The sequence below is a fragment of the Leuresthes tenuis genome, unplaced genomic scaffold (assembly GCF_036924035.1).
Source record: "Leuresthes tenuis unplaced genomic scaffold, fLeuTen1.0.hap1 SCAF_15, whole genome shotgun sequence".
Lineage (NCBI taxonomy): Eukaryota > Metazoa > Chordata > Actinopteri > Atheriniformes > Atherinopsidae > Leuresthes > Leuresthes tenuis.
The window spans coordinates 31,395,840-31,414,728 of record NW_027325369.1 but is presented as its reverse complement, the minus strand read 5'-3'; the positions used below and the strand labels follow the sequence as shown (position 1 = coordinate 31,414,728).

Below are 18,889 nucleotides of genomic sequence, written 5' to 3'. Positions count from 1 at the left end.
CCCAACAGAACTATCTTCCTTCGTGTTTAAACACATCACATGACACCCAAAAAAACTTTACGTGACTTGCACAGAACTACAGAAATAACAGTTCAATCAGATTGCAGCTATTTCGATGATGTACCAACAAGTCTTATTCTTCTAAACATGTCAAAGGGCTTTCCACTGAAATGGAAACTTGTTTTTCTGGGTAAACAGCCTCAGGGCATGTTACCACACCTGTTAATAGTCACAGGCACTATTTAAGCCTTGATATCCCTCCACTGCCTGCATGCTGCACACTAACCCTCCTCTGATCTGCACACCTCTTCTCTCTCGGGTAAGATTTGTTCAAATATGCAATTCAGCTTTAATTTCATTTAAATTTAATTTCTTATAAAACTTTCAACTATCCACCAAAACTTTCTATTTCTCAGCGTCAAACTGAAAGAGGTTAAAAGAAAAAGAGGTTAAACTTTCTGCTTTTATGGTAAATTACTGATTTTTGTCCATATTCTTTAAAAATCACAACAGTGCTGGTGTACTGTGAAACTTATCTTTATTTATGATTATTTATGTTTAAATAACTATATTAGTTATCTAATCAAAGATGCACCGATTTGCTTTGAAACTCAATGGAGAAATTTCAGAAAAATTTACTGTTTATATAAATTTGGACATTTTCTTTCCTCCAGACTGAAAAAAAATATGTGAAAGAGGCAAACCTGAAATAAATAAGTTTATGCGATTATAAATGCAACCAAAATTAAGTTAAAGATTAATTTCTGCAATAGTTATCGTACAGAAAGTTAAATAAATGATTAATTTTCAACTGCATTAATTCAAGCTCATATTAATGTCACTATTTATTTACTTTGCCACTCAGTTATTCTACACTTTACATGTCTTTCTTTATTTGTTATTGATGTATTAATTTCTGTTATTTTCTACAAATGATCTATTTCATTCATATTTCACAATATGTTTTAGTTCAGTTTTTATTTATATTATTTATTGTATTTTATTCTTTATTATTTTCCCTTTGTTTCCCCAAGCTCATTAATTTAGGTGTTTTCTTTTCCCTGTCTCTGTTTTTACTTTCATGTTTGCATTTCTGCTTCGTGGGAGGATACATTTTTATTTTAATAGGATGAAAACTTGTCAGAATGGGCGACTGTAAAGTTAAGATTAAGTTCTTCGATACCAAAAACAATATAACCTCAATGTAAACCTAATATCCTGAACTCCTCCCTACGTAAGAATAAAAAAACACATTAATTAATGTGCTACAGATTTTGTTCAGTGACACCAAAACAGCTGGAATGAATCATCAAATCGACATGCTGATGACATAATTCACTTCATGATCGCTTCATATGATGGAAAACTGAGCACAAAATGAAAAGAAACAACCAAAAAGCAGAAAGAAATGTTTGAAACAATGTGGTATGAATCCATTAATAGAGTGGAGACAGAAGCATTCACTGCTAACAGTTATTTACAGGATATAAACCAGAATTTGGGATTTCATTGTTGAATTTAAATGTCATTTAAATATCTTATGAAACAGCTTCTAGAAGCATTAGGTTCAGTTTCTGTTAAACATCTAAAACTCCTGTTCAAGTTTAAAAGTTTCTCAGTAGTAAAACTGTTGTTTATGATTGATTTCATATCATGAGAACAAGATTAATCATGTGAGAAATGTGAGCTGCTGCCTACTACTGCTTAAAGAAAGGAAAGTCTTAGAGTAGCATTCTGTTAATGTTATCATTATTGGCACCAAAAATGATCCAAGTTTAGTCTATCAGTCTTATTTAAAAAGACATGTGCACTACTGTTAGGAATATTTAGAGGTACAGCACATGAAGACGTACTTTATGCATGAAAATCTAACATTTCCATGTAAAATCTGTATGATCAGAGCTAAAATACTGCAGCGATGCCTGCCCCCGGGGTGTGTCTGAACATCATGGAGACCCGGCAGAAACTACACGGTGAAGGGAGCATTACAAACCCCGAGAAGTTCTTCAACCAAGACTACAAGCAGCTGAGAGAGTTCTGCATCATCAAAGGAGTTAGATACCTCGACGACATGTTCCCCCCTGACAGTAAGTCCATCGGTCCGGGGATACCGAGCCTCGACCTGGCCCGAGTGGAGTGGCTGAGACCAGCGGTGAGTGCTGTGACAAAGCTGAGATCACATCCAGAATCACAACAATTCTTTGTTTAACCGAATACTCAATTAGCTGCAGAATGAAGCTACTTAAGGTTATTTTCAGTGGTTGTAAGTTCTTCCAAAAGAGGTTTGAGGTAACTAAAGTGGAAAAATAGCACCACATTAAAACCTTTTGTTTTCTCCTTTTTAACCAGATCTCAACAATTACTCAATAGTTTTAACTGTTGATGATTGTAATCAAAGAATCCTTTATTCCAGTGATTCATGCTCAGTCTAATCAAGTTGAGTTTCTCAGTTTTTAAGGTCGTAAAGGCTGCAATTTTTGAAAATGTGACATAATAAATGATAACATATCTGCTGTCAAATAACTTTAAAGAAAACAAATATCATAAAGGCTCATAACACAAACTTTATCAATTCTGAATTACAGTCTTTTTGATCAGTTTTACTCTATTATAGTTAAAATTAAGCAATATACATATTTTGGGTAGTAAAAAAAGAAGAAGATCTTTTCAGATGATGAAATATAAGAATCTCTGATCATTTCTACACAGGCCTGTATTCTGTTGTTTATTTCCTTCACAGTATAGCTCAAATCCTTGTTGTGCTGCACTAAAGGAACAGAAACCCCAAAACAAAATTTTACCAAATTAAAAAGCCACGTTTTGGGGATTTATAATTGATTTGACTGCTGAATGATGCTCCCAAAGTCCCAGAGCAACTCTTGCCTGGAAGATCTCCTCTTTGCCACTTTTAACTGGGAAAATGATTACATAGAACGTTTATTATTTCACTGCATATGTTGAATAAAGTTGTATGAATACACAAAAAACTTCTCTTTCTCAGAAAATCGTTTCCAATCCCTGCTTAGTGGTTGATGGCATCTCCAGGTTTGACTTTGGACAGGGAATAATTGGTAGGTTCAATTTATCATCCTGATATTTTCTGTTTAGCACATTAAATGAACCTTTTCAATTATTTTATAAACTATCTGAATTATTTTTTATTCATTTGCTTTACAGGAAACTGTTGGTTTCTTGCGTCTATCGGAGCGCTGACTTTCCAGAAACACATCCTCGAACATGTTGTTCCAATGGAGCAAACATTTGATGATGAGAACTACTGTGGACTGTTTCATTTCAGGGTAAACGCAAAGTACACTGCGTTGCTGTTTTTAAGAGGCAGAGTGCACGAAACAGATATAATTCAGTCCCACCATAACTATCAAACAGCACAAAACAGGGAGTATATGTGGTTCTTCACACACTGCATCTACAATTTGGCGTATGCAGTGTAATATGTTAGATATGTTACATTAATCTGAGGTTATGTTGAGCAAATTTTAGAACTGGTTTATTTCTTATTATGGTAGTTTCAGTCCTATATGTTACGTTATGTTATGATGCATTTTACCTGATTTAGCTCTTTGACTCCAAAGAGCTTTAAAATCAATTTGGATCACAATGAATTAAAAATACTATAAATCCAAAACTGAAAAGCATTTGGACCTAAAAGTCATGAGGAAAAAGAAAGTACACCCTTGCTAATGTATCAGGACATCATAATAATCTGTTACTATCTGCATTTTCTCTCCATTTATTTCCCCCAAACATTTATTTAGATGTCTTTTGTTTTGTTTTTTAAACATTCTTGTATTAATTTCTTCCTGGCATGTATCACTGGCTCAGCTTGAAACCGGAAGTAACAAAACAGCACTTCCTGTATCAAAGCTACGGAACAAATAGTTTTTTAGTTCAACAGACCAAGACCGCTTGTGTTCTATCAGGCTCTGAATTATGTGCTTAAAGTATAATAGTTATTTTTAAGGTTTGAAGAAAAAGCTAGGCTACCCGACTGACTGCATTTAGGCCTTTGTTCCGACTGCTAGTTAAGCTAGCAGCTAACGCTGTTAGCCTTCCCCACTTCCGGTCTAAATTGGTAATTACTGGAAATAAATATTGGAAAATGAAATTAACAAAGAAAGAAATTAGAAAGCATTTCACTAACACAAGTTAAATTAATACAGTTGAAAATTAAAATAAAACAATTAGTTAGTTTCACATTCTATACAAGTATTGCATAAATTTGCTTTTAACCTAGTCTTAGTAGCACTTATCATCATCTAAACCAAATATCAAAGCTACGGTACAGATAGTTTTTTGTACTACAAAAAGTACAGCTGAGGACAGAAGGCAGAGTTCTTTACAGTAAACACGCCAAAATCCAGGTAGAGTCGATATTTTAGATTAGCCTTTTCTGAAGTAAGCACCACCTTTAGATAAAGAAGAAAAAGACCAGAGTTTTCCCACCAGTGTCCCAAGATGAAGAGCAGTGCAAGTGGCTTTGGTTTCTTTTGTTTTTGTCTGATATCCTTGTGCTCCATTTCGACATGTCGTAGTTGCTAAATTTGATGTATTGCACCTGTACTCTTGTACTATTATGGCTGCACTTTGCAATGTGCATTCCTGTGGATAGAAAACCAACTACTGACAATAAATACCACACGTTGTGTTGTACTTGCAACATGAAGAGTAAAGAAAACATTAATGTTTTTGTCATTTTTCATTTAGTTTTGGAGATTTGGAAAGTGGGTGGATGTTGTTATTGATGACAAGCTGCCAACAATCAACGGCCGACTGATCTTCGTTAACTCCAAAGATAGAAATGAGTTCTGGCCTGCTCTGCTTGAGAAAGCCTACGCCAAGTATGTTTAAAAAGAAAAAAAGCAAATTTTTTACGTTTATGGTGCATCTGCAAAACATAATATGTTCACCTGTGTCAGGGTTTGTGGTTCCTACACCGACATGGTCTCTGGGACTCCTGCAGAAGCTATGAGGGACTTCACTGGAGGCGTTCACATGTGCATCGAGCTGTCCAAGCCTCCTTCAGAGCTGTGGGAGTTGCTGTGCAGAGCTGGAGCCTCCAGCACACTCATGAGCTGTGGTACACAGAACGAGGTGAGAGCACACATTAAGTTGTTTTTGTAAGGGTTATAAGGGCTGTTTTTAGAGATGCTGTGAATTTAACGCTGGTTAAAACATGAAAGGAATGCTGAAAATGTGATTCCCATAAAAGCATCCTTTACACTGACCACCACAAAGAACAGGATACTTTGACCAACAGGCAACTTTGAGACAAGTTGAAACTAATTATGAAAACAAATTTCTCACTTCCATTTTGAGTCTAGGCAAAATAATCCTTAGGTTAGGGTTATAAATCAAAACTACTTGGAAGATCATATACTTAGGGCTAAAATACATTCTTTGTACTATGCTACCATCATATTCATGGATGCTTTTTTTGCTGTTCTCATGCATTTATCCCCACATCCATTAGAAGTCTCATATTAAAGAAACAGTACATGGACAGTTTTCAAAACACACTGTAGCTAATTTGTTGCATCCCAGCAGGAAAAACCAACCTGATTTCTTGAAAAGTGGAGAAATTATGAGTGCAAGACCGAGTTGAAATCCAACCTGGTCTCATGGTGACTTATAGTCACAATAAAAATATTCTATTCAGTTTAATAGCACTTTGTTAATCCCAGAAGGAAAAAAAATATATTGTTGCAGTCTACATTATTAAAGGTCAGCTGTTGGTATAGATAATGAATTAGAATATAAATCAGAATCATGGGAACTCCATTCATCCATACCCCAATACACTACAATATTTTGGGCTTATGTGAACAGTTTGCATTCAAATTAAGTGATTCCACTAGTCTCCAGCTCTTTTACCACGTTTTCAATTATTATATGCAAATCATATTAATATTTGGTCATAAGAAGTAGAGTTGATGATATCCAAACGGTTTCCAACCCTAGTTATAAGCTTCTGTTGGACAGTAAACACTAAAACTGCATTGTATTTCTATCATTATCTAACATTTTCTATCACTTTCATCATCACTGACCAGACATGGTTCATGTGTTTGACTTTCAGAATGCTTCTGACAACAGTGTAATGCCGAACGGACTGGTCCAAGGCCACTCCTACACAGTGACGGGTTTCAGACAGGTGATTACACTTTGAATGGATAAATCTAGAAATATTGCTCCTGCACTGATAATAGTTATAATACCAACAAATGCTGCAGTAGTTTGTTTTTTCAAGTCTGTCTTGGTGCGTTTATGGTTTCTAAGTGCACATTCACATGATTTTTAGATCTTATTTAAGTGAGTTTAAGTAAGTTAAAGTGAGTTATTTAAGTTAATGCAATGCGATTAATAAAAAATGACGCTTTTTTTTTTTAATCGCGATTAATCGAGGCGCAGTTTGTCCTCTACTCAACTGGAGTGTGGGACCTCCAGGTAACTGAAAATGTTACCAGACTGGTCTGCCTTAGCAATTGGATTAATTAAAAGTCACTAAGAGTTCAGAGTTCTGAATCTGATGTGTCTGTAGATTTTCATTAATTTAACTGTAATTAGACCCTGTTCTGTTTGTTGTCGACTACCTGTTCCGTTTTAAGTGCTGTGTTTTTTAAATAGACATGTCAAGTGAGTCTACAATGCACTTTTTTATTTGACAGAAGAAATAAAAAATAAGGCATTTCTTTGTGTTTAATTTGATTCTAACTATATTTATAATATAGAGCTTAATCGTGAGTTAACTATGGAAGAATTGCGATTAATCGCGATAGTTAACTCATAGTTAACTCATAGTTAAAATTATCGTTTGACAGCCCTAGTTAATATGCAATCCTGAGTCCATCTTAGAGTGAGGCTTGCTTTAGGACAGATTAAACATCTTGATGTGTTCTCTCAGCACAGCTGAAACATTGTAATTTATGCACCAATTTGAAGCATAGTTATAATTCTGGTGATGATTGCTGGTCAGGTAATGAGCCAAGGGAAACCCGTATCCCTGGTGCGTTTGTGGAACCCCTGGGGCAAAGGAGAGTGGAACGGAGACTGGAGTGATCGGTGAGAACGACTCATAATCTGACAAAATAAATTAAGTTGAGTTTTTTGTTCAGCTGTATGTCACACAAAAAGGCTACATTCACACTGCAGGGAAAAGTCCTCCGAAACCCGACTTTTTTGGCCCATATCCAATTCTTTTTATGACAGTCAGCACAAATCTGATTTTTTCAAATCCAAGCCAGGCCTTTTTCATATGTAATTCAATGTTTTTCAAAGTCTAAACGGTCAAATCGCATTTCAACCAACTTTTACGTAGAATGACCTCTCAGTTGGTGCATTGTTGATTGCAATTAACACAATAATAGTTTCTGGTCATTTGGAGAATGTTAACCCTGTATTTGCTTATTTTAAACCGGTTTTGTAGCATAGAATATAGATCTTGAAGATATGCAAGATGTCTCATCTCTCACAAACTGCCCTTTAGGTCCTCTTTGTGGCAAACTGTGAGCTCTGAGGAACGTAAAAGGTGCAATTCAGTGGATGACGATGGAGAGTTTTGGTAAGAAAATTTAGTCTTACCTGAAAGTCTGCCTCTTCTACCCCATGTATCTATAAAAGCTATATGACTGAAAGCTACACCGTATCGTGTCACACCAAATAATCTTTTTGGCTAAATGAAACTTGTTCAGTTTTCCCCCGAGAAACGTTAATAGCAAAGATTATGTGATTCGAACAGGATGACCCTGGAAGATTTATGCAAATTTTACACAGACGTTGACATCTGTGGCCTGCACCCAGACTTCCTTGATGTTGCGTCCTCCAGTCACTGGAAGATGTGCACGTACGAGGGTCGATGGGTTGCAGGAACCACGGCCGGAGGCTCCTTGAACAACAGAGGTATTCATCTAATCATATAGGACGTTAGACCATTCTATGTTTGTTAGAACTAAATGTGGGAAAACTGTCTTGATAGATGATAGAAAACTGGAATTTCATAGATTTTACACTTGTGTGGACAATGACGGAGATATTCCACCACTGGATTTCTCTGTTCATTATGGAAGAAATTATGGAAGAAAATGGAGAAACTCTTTCTCAAGAAGGTTTAGAAAAAGAGGACAAAATGAATTTGTGGCTACCTTAGGTTAGAAAGAGCTAGCTTAAGCGGCTAACACATCTGATGCCACCTGGACTCGTCTTATGGAGGCTTTTTTTTCCTTTTGGCAATAGACCACCAACACTACAGACTATTATTTAGATACTCTAGTATTCCATCGATTACTCAAGCAACCCGACGCTGCCGCAGTTACTGTTTTGTCAGCAGAGTTCAGACTCTGACTGATTGTTCCTCTGAAAGGATTCCTACTGAAAACCGCCCCCCGTTCACCCTAAAATAAACCCTGTAAAAGGAACCTAGCTCATAGGTAATATGATCCTAATCTGCATATTGGTGTCTGTGATGAATTGTGTCACGGACTCACACCTGCTGTGCATTACTGTTACGGCCATCAGATTGAATTGTTCTTGACTTATTCATTGAGGATAGAAAGTAAAGCAGTGGGAAAAAGATAATACTAAGCAAAAGGGAGTGATATTTATCATAAAACAGCGGCTGTTGTGATACGCTGCCTGCTGCCGTAATAACTGTCCGTGTAAAACAGTGAAATATCATCTTACACAACTTCATGCACATCTATAATAAGAAAAAAAAATTACAATATGTTGATGTATACACTCTCTAATAATTGAATCATGTAAATAAACTTGCATTTCAGACAGTTTCTGGACTAATCCACAGTTTCGGATCAAGATTACCAGCAACTCGTCAGTGACCAATACGAAAAATATCCTGGTTACTCTCATGCAAAAACCCGACAAGAGGAACAGGCGCCTGGTGAAAAACCTCCACATTGGGTTCTCGATATTTAAGGTAAATGTTGTTCCTGATGATGTAAAGTACTTAAGGTATGTCTTTCTTTCAGTGGGCCAGGACTGCCATCAGTTTTAGACCATGAAGACGTCATCCTGCAGCAGGCAGAACTACATGCTACAAAGAAAATGTCGGACAAAAAAAATTATATCAAAGTTTATTTAAAGTTTGGCATTTGTTAGAAAGAAGCTTCAAATGCCATTTAATCAGTGTTTTATCATTAAAGATAAAAAAAATGAATAACACTGAAAGATAATTACAGGTCATTAGCCAAAGAGTATTAACTGTTTGGGACCAAACCACTGACAAAAAGACACTAAAGGGTCCCCTGAAGAGCCACAAGTTTGCTTTTCTGCGCACACAAAGACAACAACAAAAGAAAATTGAAAGCGTGTTTTATGACTTACTATAATAGAATCTATGTTGTTAAGGCAAATTTTCCCAAGAATTAAAGGCAGGAACTGGTTGAAGGTGGCTAAAGACTGAAGATAAATAGTCACAGCATCCACCGACTCCACACACATACATTAGAAAAATAATAAGATGTAATGATATTACTGCAGATAATAAAAAGAGATGTAATAGAAAATAGCTGATCAGTCCTACACAGTTAGCTCTTAACGGTTAATTAGAGGAGGCCCAGAACACTATGAAAAGCAACTTAACGTCAGCAGATATAACCGAAGCTCAAAGAAAATCACCAATCCCAACCATAACCTCCTCCAGAGGCAACACCTGAGACAAAAAAGCTGCAGGAACTATTTGGTAAAAGCCTGAAACATCAAAACACCACAAATCAGAGGTGAGCAGGTTTGACTCGAGCTCAGAAATTAATCAGCCGGCAGTCGCAGCCACAATGAGCTCCAAGACCCACGATGAGAGAAAACAAAGGACCAAAGGCTACTTAGCCTGTACTAAAAATACCCAGCAGGTGGAGTAGACGGTGCTAAGGCTTAATTGGACCCACAGAAGCTCAGGAGGGACATTTCACTTATGGCTACACAAACAAAACTTAATTTAAAATCCATCTATAAGCTGGACAAGAGTTGGATAGCAGGAGTGATTCTGTTTTTTCATTCAAAATGACTGTATTTATGATTGAATATAATTGGATAATAAATGTATAAATAATATATATAATATATAATATAAATGAGTAATTGTCTTTTTGTCTCCAACATGGACAAATTGCTACCGATTACCTTCAAGTTGACAGAACAAGTAAGAATCCATTTTGTCTTTCCGTTTGTCCCCATTATATTTCATCACCTCTTTTTTTAATGATGTTAGAAAACTGAAACATCTGTGTGTTACTGCAGAATAAGGATCAGAACGGGAAGTTCCCTGCCTCATTTTTCAAGTTCCAAGCACCTGTCGCCCAGACTAAAACCTACATGAACGCACGAGAGGTGATGGAGCTCCTCTTTCTGAAGCCCGGAGACTATCTGATCATTCCGTCCACCTTCAATCCCAACGAGACGGCCTCCTTCATCCTGACCATCCACTCCAGGACTGAGACCCACTGCTAGTACGCTCACACTCTCTGCATCCGTGCACGAAATATGACGGATGCATTTAAGCCAAATTAACAAAACATGATGCATGAAGGTATAAAGATTCAAATCCTGACACAAATCTCTCTCCGCAGTGAGAATTCTGGTGATCATAAACACGAGAGAGTTGAAAAAGTATGTAACAATTTATCATATAATAATTGATGCTGTTGTTTAGGTTTTGTTAAACTTTGTTGCCTTTCATTTACAGGTCAAGCAGATCAAGAATAAACAGGAGGATGAAAATAAGAAGATCTTCTTCCGTCAATACTCAGACAAGGTAAGTTTCAACAAGTTCTTAACGTGTAAATAAATGGAAATAAATAGGGAAAAAATGGTGAATGGTAGGGAAAAAAATACATAAAGTCAAATAAAAAATAGTAATAAAACATATATATATAAACATATATAATATTTGAAGGGACGAAACCAATCAATAAGATAAACTAAAACAATACAAAATTAAAAGTAGGCAAAACAAATAAAGAAATAAATAGCATTTCATTGATAAACTAAAACTGAAAAGTAAATAAATATTTACACAAACTTTAATTAATATAGTTGAAAATAAAGCAGAAAAATAGATTTATTTCACGTTTCATACAATTACGAATGCATGTATTAATATTCAAATGAATTTTAGGAGCATTTATCCTCATTAACGTATCTGTTTAGACATTTCTTTAGATTTTTGTATAAGTTCTGGATTACAGCTCAGTCCTTCATAGATTCTCACTGAAAACCGTCACATTGTTCAGTTAAACAGGAATTTACTCTGATAAATATCATCATGGCAACAAGTGGTCAAAAGACTGCTTCAAAACGGGGTTTATTCATTAACTCACCAATTTATAAGAGTCTAAAATTGTTAATCGAATTAAATACTTTTACACACTAGTTTCAGAGTGTAGTGTTGGTAAAGTTGGGTTCTATATGCTATTATGAGTTATTTGTTAAATAAATAACAGCATAAATTTACTGCCACATATTGTTGATGAATATATTATTAATATATTTTCTATAAACTATAGGTTTATAGAGATTTCCCATTTCCCCAGAAAGGATCAGTCTGAAATCCTTAAAATAATATGTATTTATTCATTTTTTGGGATTCATAAAAGAAATCTACATATTGTAAAGATAATATTACAATGTTTTCATGAAAAATAAATGACTGAATCTTAAACTGAGTGGTTTTATGTCATAAATATGCATTTCTAGTGTTTGTTCTTTTTCTTTTAATCTCTAATAATAATAATTGGAGTTATCTAGAGGTTCAAAATCATTTTTATCCAATCAATTAAAAAATTTGTGATATTTTTCTGATGATTGAATACGTGTCTTACTCAAAACTTACTCAAAACTGTGCAACATTGGCCTAAACAACCCTGTGTTTTAACTTTATTATTACAAAATTCTCAGATTTATGAAGTTATTTCAGTTCATTCTTTGCATGAGAGCTGCTGTTCCATTAATTAACCGGATTTCTACGTTTTCAGTACGAAGAGGTGGACGCCGAGCAGCTCCTGAAGCTTCTAAACGACAACATCCTGAAAGGTTTGGACTGTAATCACTGATAAGCCACAGACCGAGAGCTCAGTAGAGTTTTGTTATTTTCTTTAGGTGTAATTCCTGTGGTTTGTTTTAGGAGACTTGAAAGCTGGAGGCTTCAGCCTGGATGCGTGTCGCAGCATGGTCGCGCTGATGGATGTATCCTGCTGTAGAACAGGCTCCATGCAGTGTTTATAAAGGCAAAGCTCCCGCATGTTGGTTACACAACACACGGATCAGTTTTACTGTGAAGCATGTCAAGAGCAGTTGTGTTGCTTTAACAGTAAGTTTAAAAAGACATCCATCACAGGGAAGCTCGACAGCGAAGAATTTGTGCGTCTGTGGAACAAGATTGTGAAATACAAGGTAAAGAAAGCAAGTAAAGCTTGAATATGAGCCACATGTATCAGATTATGGACTTGAAGCCACTTTTTCCTGCTTATTTTTGGTGTTTTCTTCTTCCATTAGGACATCTTCTCCCTCACTGATGTGTCAAAAACTGGGATGTTGTCACTGAGCGAGCTGCGGAACGCATTCATTGCTTCAGGTAAATGTAATTTATTTATACAGCCCTTTACAACAATCCATTTCGGTACCAAAGTGCTTTACAGCAGATAATAAATAAAGAAAACAATAAGTACAAAACAATAAAAGAACAGTAAACGCAATAAAATACAGCAAAATTTAATAAGATAATATAAAAGAGTCACCATACTACTGGGTGTTAAAAGCCATCTGAAATAAATATGTAGATAAATAGGTAGACTGAATTCTTTAACAATTTGTATAATTTGGTATATTAACAGTAAGTTTTCTGCACCATGTGGCGGCACATCTGGTCTTCAATCAGCCTAAAAGAAAACACGTCACCCATCTGTTCGTTGAGCCTACAAAGTGCTTAAAGGGGAACTCCGGTATTTTTAAACCTTATTTCTGGCATGAAATACGTTCATCTGCTCACAGAGAACAGTTTGGTGAAAGTCGGCGTCCTTCAGAAGATATTTAGATAACTGGAGATCAATATAACGGAGTGAACGGGGCTTAGAGGATGCAGCCTCTAAATAAGGCATTATCTGTCTTTATTTCACCAATACTTTAAGAAGAATGAATGAATGAACGTGTGCTATAGCTCTGTTAGCTCATAGCTGCTGTTATGTGGCTACTTGCAGCTATAGGAGAGCTAACGGAGGGATTTCTACACAGGCACTCTACTGGGACCACTTCATCCACACGCCCCCCTGCAGCACAGTTTATTCACTCCGTGCTCTGTGACAGTCAGCAACTTGTCTTCATCTCACTGAATACACTGTTTCTGTTTTCTCTCGTTGTGATTCAGTCAATCGATACATTTCGAGCAACTCATTTGTTATGATTTGTCCAGCTGATGCTGTCAGGTTGTGTGTTTTTGAGATATTTTGGCCATTTAAAGAGTCACATTAAAGGGGAACTCTGGTATTTTTAAACCTGGACCTTATTTCTGGCATGAAATACGTTCATCTACTCACTGAGAACAGTTTGGTGAAAGTCGGCGTCCTTCGGAAGATATTTAGATAACTGGAGATCCATATAACGGAGTGAACGGGGCTTAGAGGATGCAGCCTCTAAATAAGGCATTATCTGTCTTTATTTCACCAATACTTTAAGAAGAATGAATGAATGAACGTGTGCTATAGCTCTGTTAGCTCATAGCTCTGTTAGCTCATAGCTGCTGTTATGCTGCTACTTGCAGCTATAGGAGAGTTTTGCCTGAATTCAAACATAGAAAATTACAGGTCTTCCAGCCTTTTATGTCTCTGAGACAAACCTGGAGCCTCAGTGTTTTCCTCTGGTTTCATGAATAAATGGCAGAAATGTATTTAATATTTTCTGGTGATAAAGAACTGAACCGGTCCAGATCTAGAACCCTGTGCAACATCATAATAAAAATAGAGTAAAGTAAACATCATTTACATTTACAAACACGTACCAGATTCCATTGTTTTTAATGTGGATAAAATGACAAAAAACATGAAAAAGACTCTTACTTAGTTCATAGTTCTGTACATGAACTCAGAAAATTAAAGAAAACCATGTGTTCAGTAGAAGTTGTCTTCATAAAGTTTCCCTTCATCTCTGAACACTTAAGCTGCAGCCTTTTGAAATCTGGTTTCTTCAATAAAACTTCAACACTTAAAGGGTTAATATTCAATAGAGTGCCGTCCAAACTCACCTTGATGGCCTTGAAAAGGTTCTCAGCAACAAACTGAGGTGGATTTGTATTAAGAATAATTTATTCACAGATGTTTGTGTCATCAGTTTCCAAACCTTTGTCTATGTGCATCTATACCAACCTGTTGCTGTGTGTCTTGCTCAGAAATCGATGTCAGTGATGGCATGCTCAACCTGATGGCTGTGCGTTACGGCGTCTCCACTGGTCACATGACCCTGGAGAGCTTCATCAGCCTCATCATTCGCCTGGACTGCATGAAGAGTAAGTCAAAGGGGACACAAACAGATGTGCTGCATGAATTATATCATACTGATATGCTAAAATGCTAATTTAGCCTCTGACATGTCATAAAGAAGCACGTTTTTCCTCAACAGAAATCTTCAAACAGTTATCTGATGGAAAAGCCATGAAGGTTCAGGAAAATGAGGTAAAACTTACGCCTTTAAACGTAATTTAAATTAAAAACAACATAACATATATTAAGTCAATATCAAATTGAATATGTACATCACCAAAATAGCTGTAAGAATAATCAAATTTCACAGTATTTTCTTAAAGTAAATGTTTTATTTATTTTAAATAATTTCCCATTTGCAAGTTCTCCCGTTTATTTAGTTTCCCCATTTATTTACACATTTTCTTTGAACATTTTTGACCATTTTGACATTTCTGCTTCATTATGGAATCAGAAAAATTAGTTTATTTCACATTTTATACAATTACTTTTACATACAACTAAATTCAAATTTCATTTGAGAGGCATTGATCTTCATATAAACTTATTAATTTAGCCATTTATGTATTTTTGTGTTTATTTTGGATTAAGGCAGTCTCAGTTTAATATGCCTCTTGCTTAAAGACCTCCAGTATGAATAGTTCAGAAAACAGCAGCTCGAGTTTTAACTGGAGAAACATGATCTCTCCTGTTAGTTCTCTGGCTGCAGCATTTTGGATCAGCTGGAGGCTTTTCAGAGAATCTGTGGGACGGCCCAATTATAAAGAATTACAGGAGTAACTAATGCATGGAGCAGTGTTTCTGCAGGATGTTTCTGATTTTAACAATATTACAAAGGTGAAAGAAGGCAGAAACCTGTTTTATATGTGCGTCAAATGATAAAGAAAATAACTCCAAGGTTCCTCACTGTAGGACTAGAAGCCAAGGAAATACCACCTAGAGTAACTATATAAGTAATAAATTGTCCAAAGATTAAGCAGAAAGTTCTGAGTCCTCCTTTAAGACATGCTTGTAGTCTGATCAGCTGATTGGTTTCATAGATATGTACAGCTGAGTATCATCAGCATAGAAGTGTAGATTTATTCCATTTCGTCTAATAATGTTTAAAGTGAAAAGAATCGGGCCAAGCACAGAACCCTGAGGAACTCCATGACTTTACAAGGCTTTATGAAACCCACGCAGAATGTGGACAAAAAGAACAGAATAGGAGTAAAAAAAAAAACAAATTGATTATAACACTGAAACCCAGATAAGCCAAAGTGAGTAGAAGCTCTTAACAAAACATTTCGATACCAAGAAACTTAAAAACAAGGATAAAACGAAGCTGAAAAACTTGACACATATGCAGTATGACAGATGCGTCAGTGTTTAATATATGAGCTGCATTAATAACTCTGTTTTCAGTGGCTGTACCTTTCAATGTACACTTAACTCTGCCTGGAAGATGGATGCAGTCTTCATCTGGACCCACAGGAGAGGATGTTGAAAGCAAAGTGACGCCCACTCATAATCGGTCAGGGAAAAATCTGCATGTTAAAGCTTGATTGTACAAACTGTCATCCTTCTTTGTGTATTATTTGTAAAATGTACCTCATCTCATCACTCTGAGCGTCAAGTGAATCCAAATATAAGATCTCAGATTTGATGTTTTTAACTATGAACGCCATGTTATCCATTACATATTTCAATGAAATAAGGAAAATAAATAAGAAATAAACTTGTGAACAGGTATTTGTGTTAAAGTCTTTACATTCATCATCATCATCATGTTTCTTCTGCATTCAACACCTTCACATGAGTAGAAAAAACTGCATTACAGATATTTGCTTGTACAGTCATAGCTGGTTTCTGCGGGAGGTTTTCACCATTTTTAAAATCATGTAGAGCTTGTTCATCTGCTCATGATTCATAGTTGGAGCTCGAGGAAGAGGACACAAATGCAAAGGTAGTAAAGATGAGAATAACTGGAGCTTTAAGCCAAAATGAAGGCAGGAATAATAAAGTGCAAACAGAAACTACAAGAACAAAACCAAAGAGGTGCAAAGGATGGACGACTTGCTGACCGACACCATAAATAAATAAAATGGGAGCTATAAATACTGGGTAACGACAGGAGCGAATGGGAACTAGAAAACTTGAGGACGCCGAGGAGTAAAGACAAGAAACTGAAGACAAGGAATAACTAAACCAGAGCAAAGAAAGACAAATAAACCAAAAAAACCTATTCACACAATGTATTACAAGGGTGGTTTCCATCGTTTAATCTTTGGACTCGTGTTGGATTGAAAAGTGTATCTAAAAGTGTTCAATATTCTACCAAAGCTGCCAAATTGAGGAATTCAGTAGTAAAGTTTGAGGGCTGGTATTGGGGACTGTAACAATTCAAAAAGACAACATTCGATTCAAAATGTCAGTGAGTTTGTTCAACCGACAAATTAATAAACTGCAAACCGACGTCATTTGACCATTTGTGCAGAAACAAGGTGACGCGGGTCTCAGTTTTGGGCTTAAATACGTCACATTTCCCCATTTTAAAACAGATTAATACGAGATGGGAGAGGTTTTATGCTGAAATATTAATAAACAAAGTACCGGGCCCTGCTGCCTGAGCTGGAGTTAAGATAAATGACCTGAAAGGACCCGAGTGGCAGCCAAGAAAAGAGCCGTTTAAATGCTGTAAATGCATCTTTAATGATGTCCTTCAGCACAGGAAACATCAGATCATCGTTCAGGAGAGAAAAGAGACGATTCTGTCCCAAAATTACGAATAATCGACTACTTTTATCCCGTCGTACCAACTGCAAATCATAAATATGAGGACGTGTGCCAACACTGTATTTAACTTTCTTTATTGTCCTTTTTGTTCAGTTTTATAATGAAGTGATATTCTGTATGATCTCTGAAATAAAACAGAATTCTTAATAAAATTTCTTCAGACAAAAGTGCTTTTTGTAGAATATTTATTGAACATTTGCAGTTTCAGAGCTGCAGTCGGTGTCAGTGAGGTCGTCTTTTCTCAACATGTTTTCCATCCAGATCAAGGAAAAGGTTTTGTTTTTTGACTATTCGAACAGACCTCAGGGCCTGGTTCGTGTCCCACTGAGGTAAGTTCAGGCTCAACAAAGCTGGTTAACTTCTCTCCACCATTTGCATTTTAATCTGGAAACCTCACCTGCTCTGGAGCGATTTCAAGATAAGAGACAGAAACATGTAAAAGCTCCGCTGGAAGGACCCAAACGAAGGGCTGATAGGTGGGTGGCAGCCAGAGAAGGAAATGATTAACCCTATTTGAACAAAAAACAAAAAGCACTGCAATCTCAGGGACTCCAGAAACTCACAACAGAACCAGAACCTGACCAAAACACCGAAGGATTACAGTGAGTGAAACTGAGGAGTCGAAATAGAGCTGAAGATAATGAGGAGAGTGGATGCAGGCGAGTAAATGAAGAGCAACAAGCAGGTGTGCAACCTGCAGACATGATAAAGGTAACTGGGGACATCTAGGGGAAAAGACAGGGAACGACAACAATCTTAAAAACCAAGAGTTTAACAGGATAAAAACCAACAAAGTACAACAGAAATGAAGCAGAACAAAGGCAACAGACACCAGAGACCATCACACACACACTGATAAAATCTGAGACCACTGAGGAAACCCAAACCCTCACATCAGTTAACATCTGGCATGTTTTCAGGGATTATTCTCTATAATCATCAATTCAGCTCCCCTTTATCAGGAGTTAGGTTTAAACTTTTGATGTTTTACTTGTAAATTGTGTAAACTGCTGCATCCTTATCACATGTATTGCAGACAAAATGATTAAAACTGTTGTTGTTTTTGGACAATAAAATACAGATTTATGTAAACAACAAACATTAAAGGATAAAAGTTAATGACTTCTGTTATATAAGTGATGTTTTCTGCTTCCTGAGTGAGTTTTTCTGGTCAAACAAACATATTCTGAGGTGTGTTTTAGGTGTTCTGATTTACTTGGCTTAGTTTAAGGTTGTTTGTTCTACTTTATTACCAGAACAAAATCAAGGCAAGTGTATTAAGAAGGTGAAAACTTTGTGAACCAACCCGGGCTATAAAAAGCCAAAACTCCCTATTTGTTCCAGTTTCTGTTCACTTTTCACTCTTTTTGGTTGGAGTTAGACTGAACTTTTACAAAGTTCACCTCCTGTTCTTCTATTTTGCCTTCGTGACAACTTAGAACATCTTTATTCTCATTGTGCAAGAACAACAAAAATTGAGGTCGAGCTCTCAGATTTGGTGCTATAAAAGAGAATAAAAGGTCAAATAACTAACCGCAGGTTAAAAAGTCACGGGAGAGTCAAATAAAGAGATAAACAATAACTATAAAAATGAACATTGCACCTGCTGAGCAGTA

At 36.2% G+C, this 18,889-nt stretch overlaps 1 protein-coding gene across 1 annotated transcript; it reads left to right on the top strand.

The window, feature by feature from the left end:
* The first annotated feature begins 274 nt into the window (after positions 1–274).
* LOC140269926 (calpain-1 catalytic subunit-like) lies at positions 275–16,024 on the top strand. Its single transcript, XM_072364948.1, has 22 exons — positions 275–319; positions 1,901–2,152; positions 3,002–3,071; positions 3,178–3,299; positions 4,726–4,859; positions 4,938–5,112; positions 6,098–6,172; positions 6,995–7,080; positions 7,505–7,579; positions 7,757–7,917; positions 8,796–8,950; positions 10,160–10,171; positions 10,270–10,478; positions 10,599–10,638; positions 10,715–10,783; positions 12,003–12,060; positions 12,152–12,213; positions 12,352–12,420; positions 12,523–12,601; positions 14,408–14,524; positions 14,638–14,690; positions 15,903–16,024. Exons 2-22 carry the CDS (start codon positions 1,919–1,921, stop codon positions 15,927–15,929), a joined length of 2,082 nt encoding a protein of 693 aa, XP_072221049.1. The 5' UTR covers positions 275–319; positions 1,901–1,918; the 3' UTR covers positions 15,930–16,024.
* Positions 16,025–18,889: the final 2,865 nt, after the last annotated feature.

What these genes read in the sequence shown, in the direction of transcription:
- LOC140269926 (XM_072364948.1), top strand. Translation starts at nt 1,919, where the DNA reads ATGCCTGCCCCCGGGGTGTGTCTGAACATCATGGAGACCCGGCAGAAA. An exon ending in AGGACTGAGACCCACTGCTA is followed by an intron (nt 10,479 to 10,598) that starts GTACGCTCACAC and finishes CTCTCTCCGCAG; the next exon opens with TGAGAATTCTGGTGATCATA. An exon ending in GCATGGTCGCGCTGATGGAT is followed by an intron (nt 12,214 to 12,351) that starts GTATCCTGCTGT and finishes AAGTTTAAAAAG; the next exon opens with ACATCCATCACAGGGAAGCT.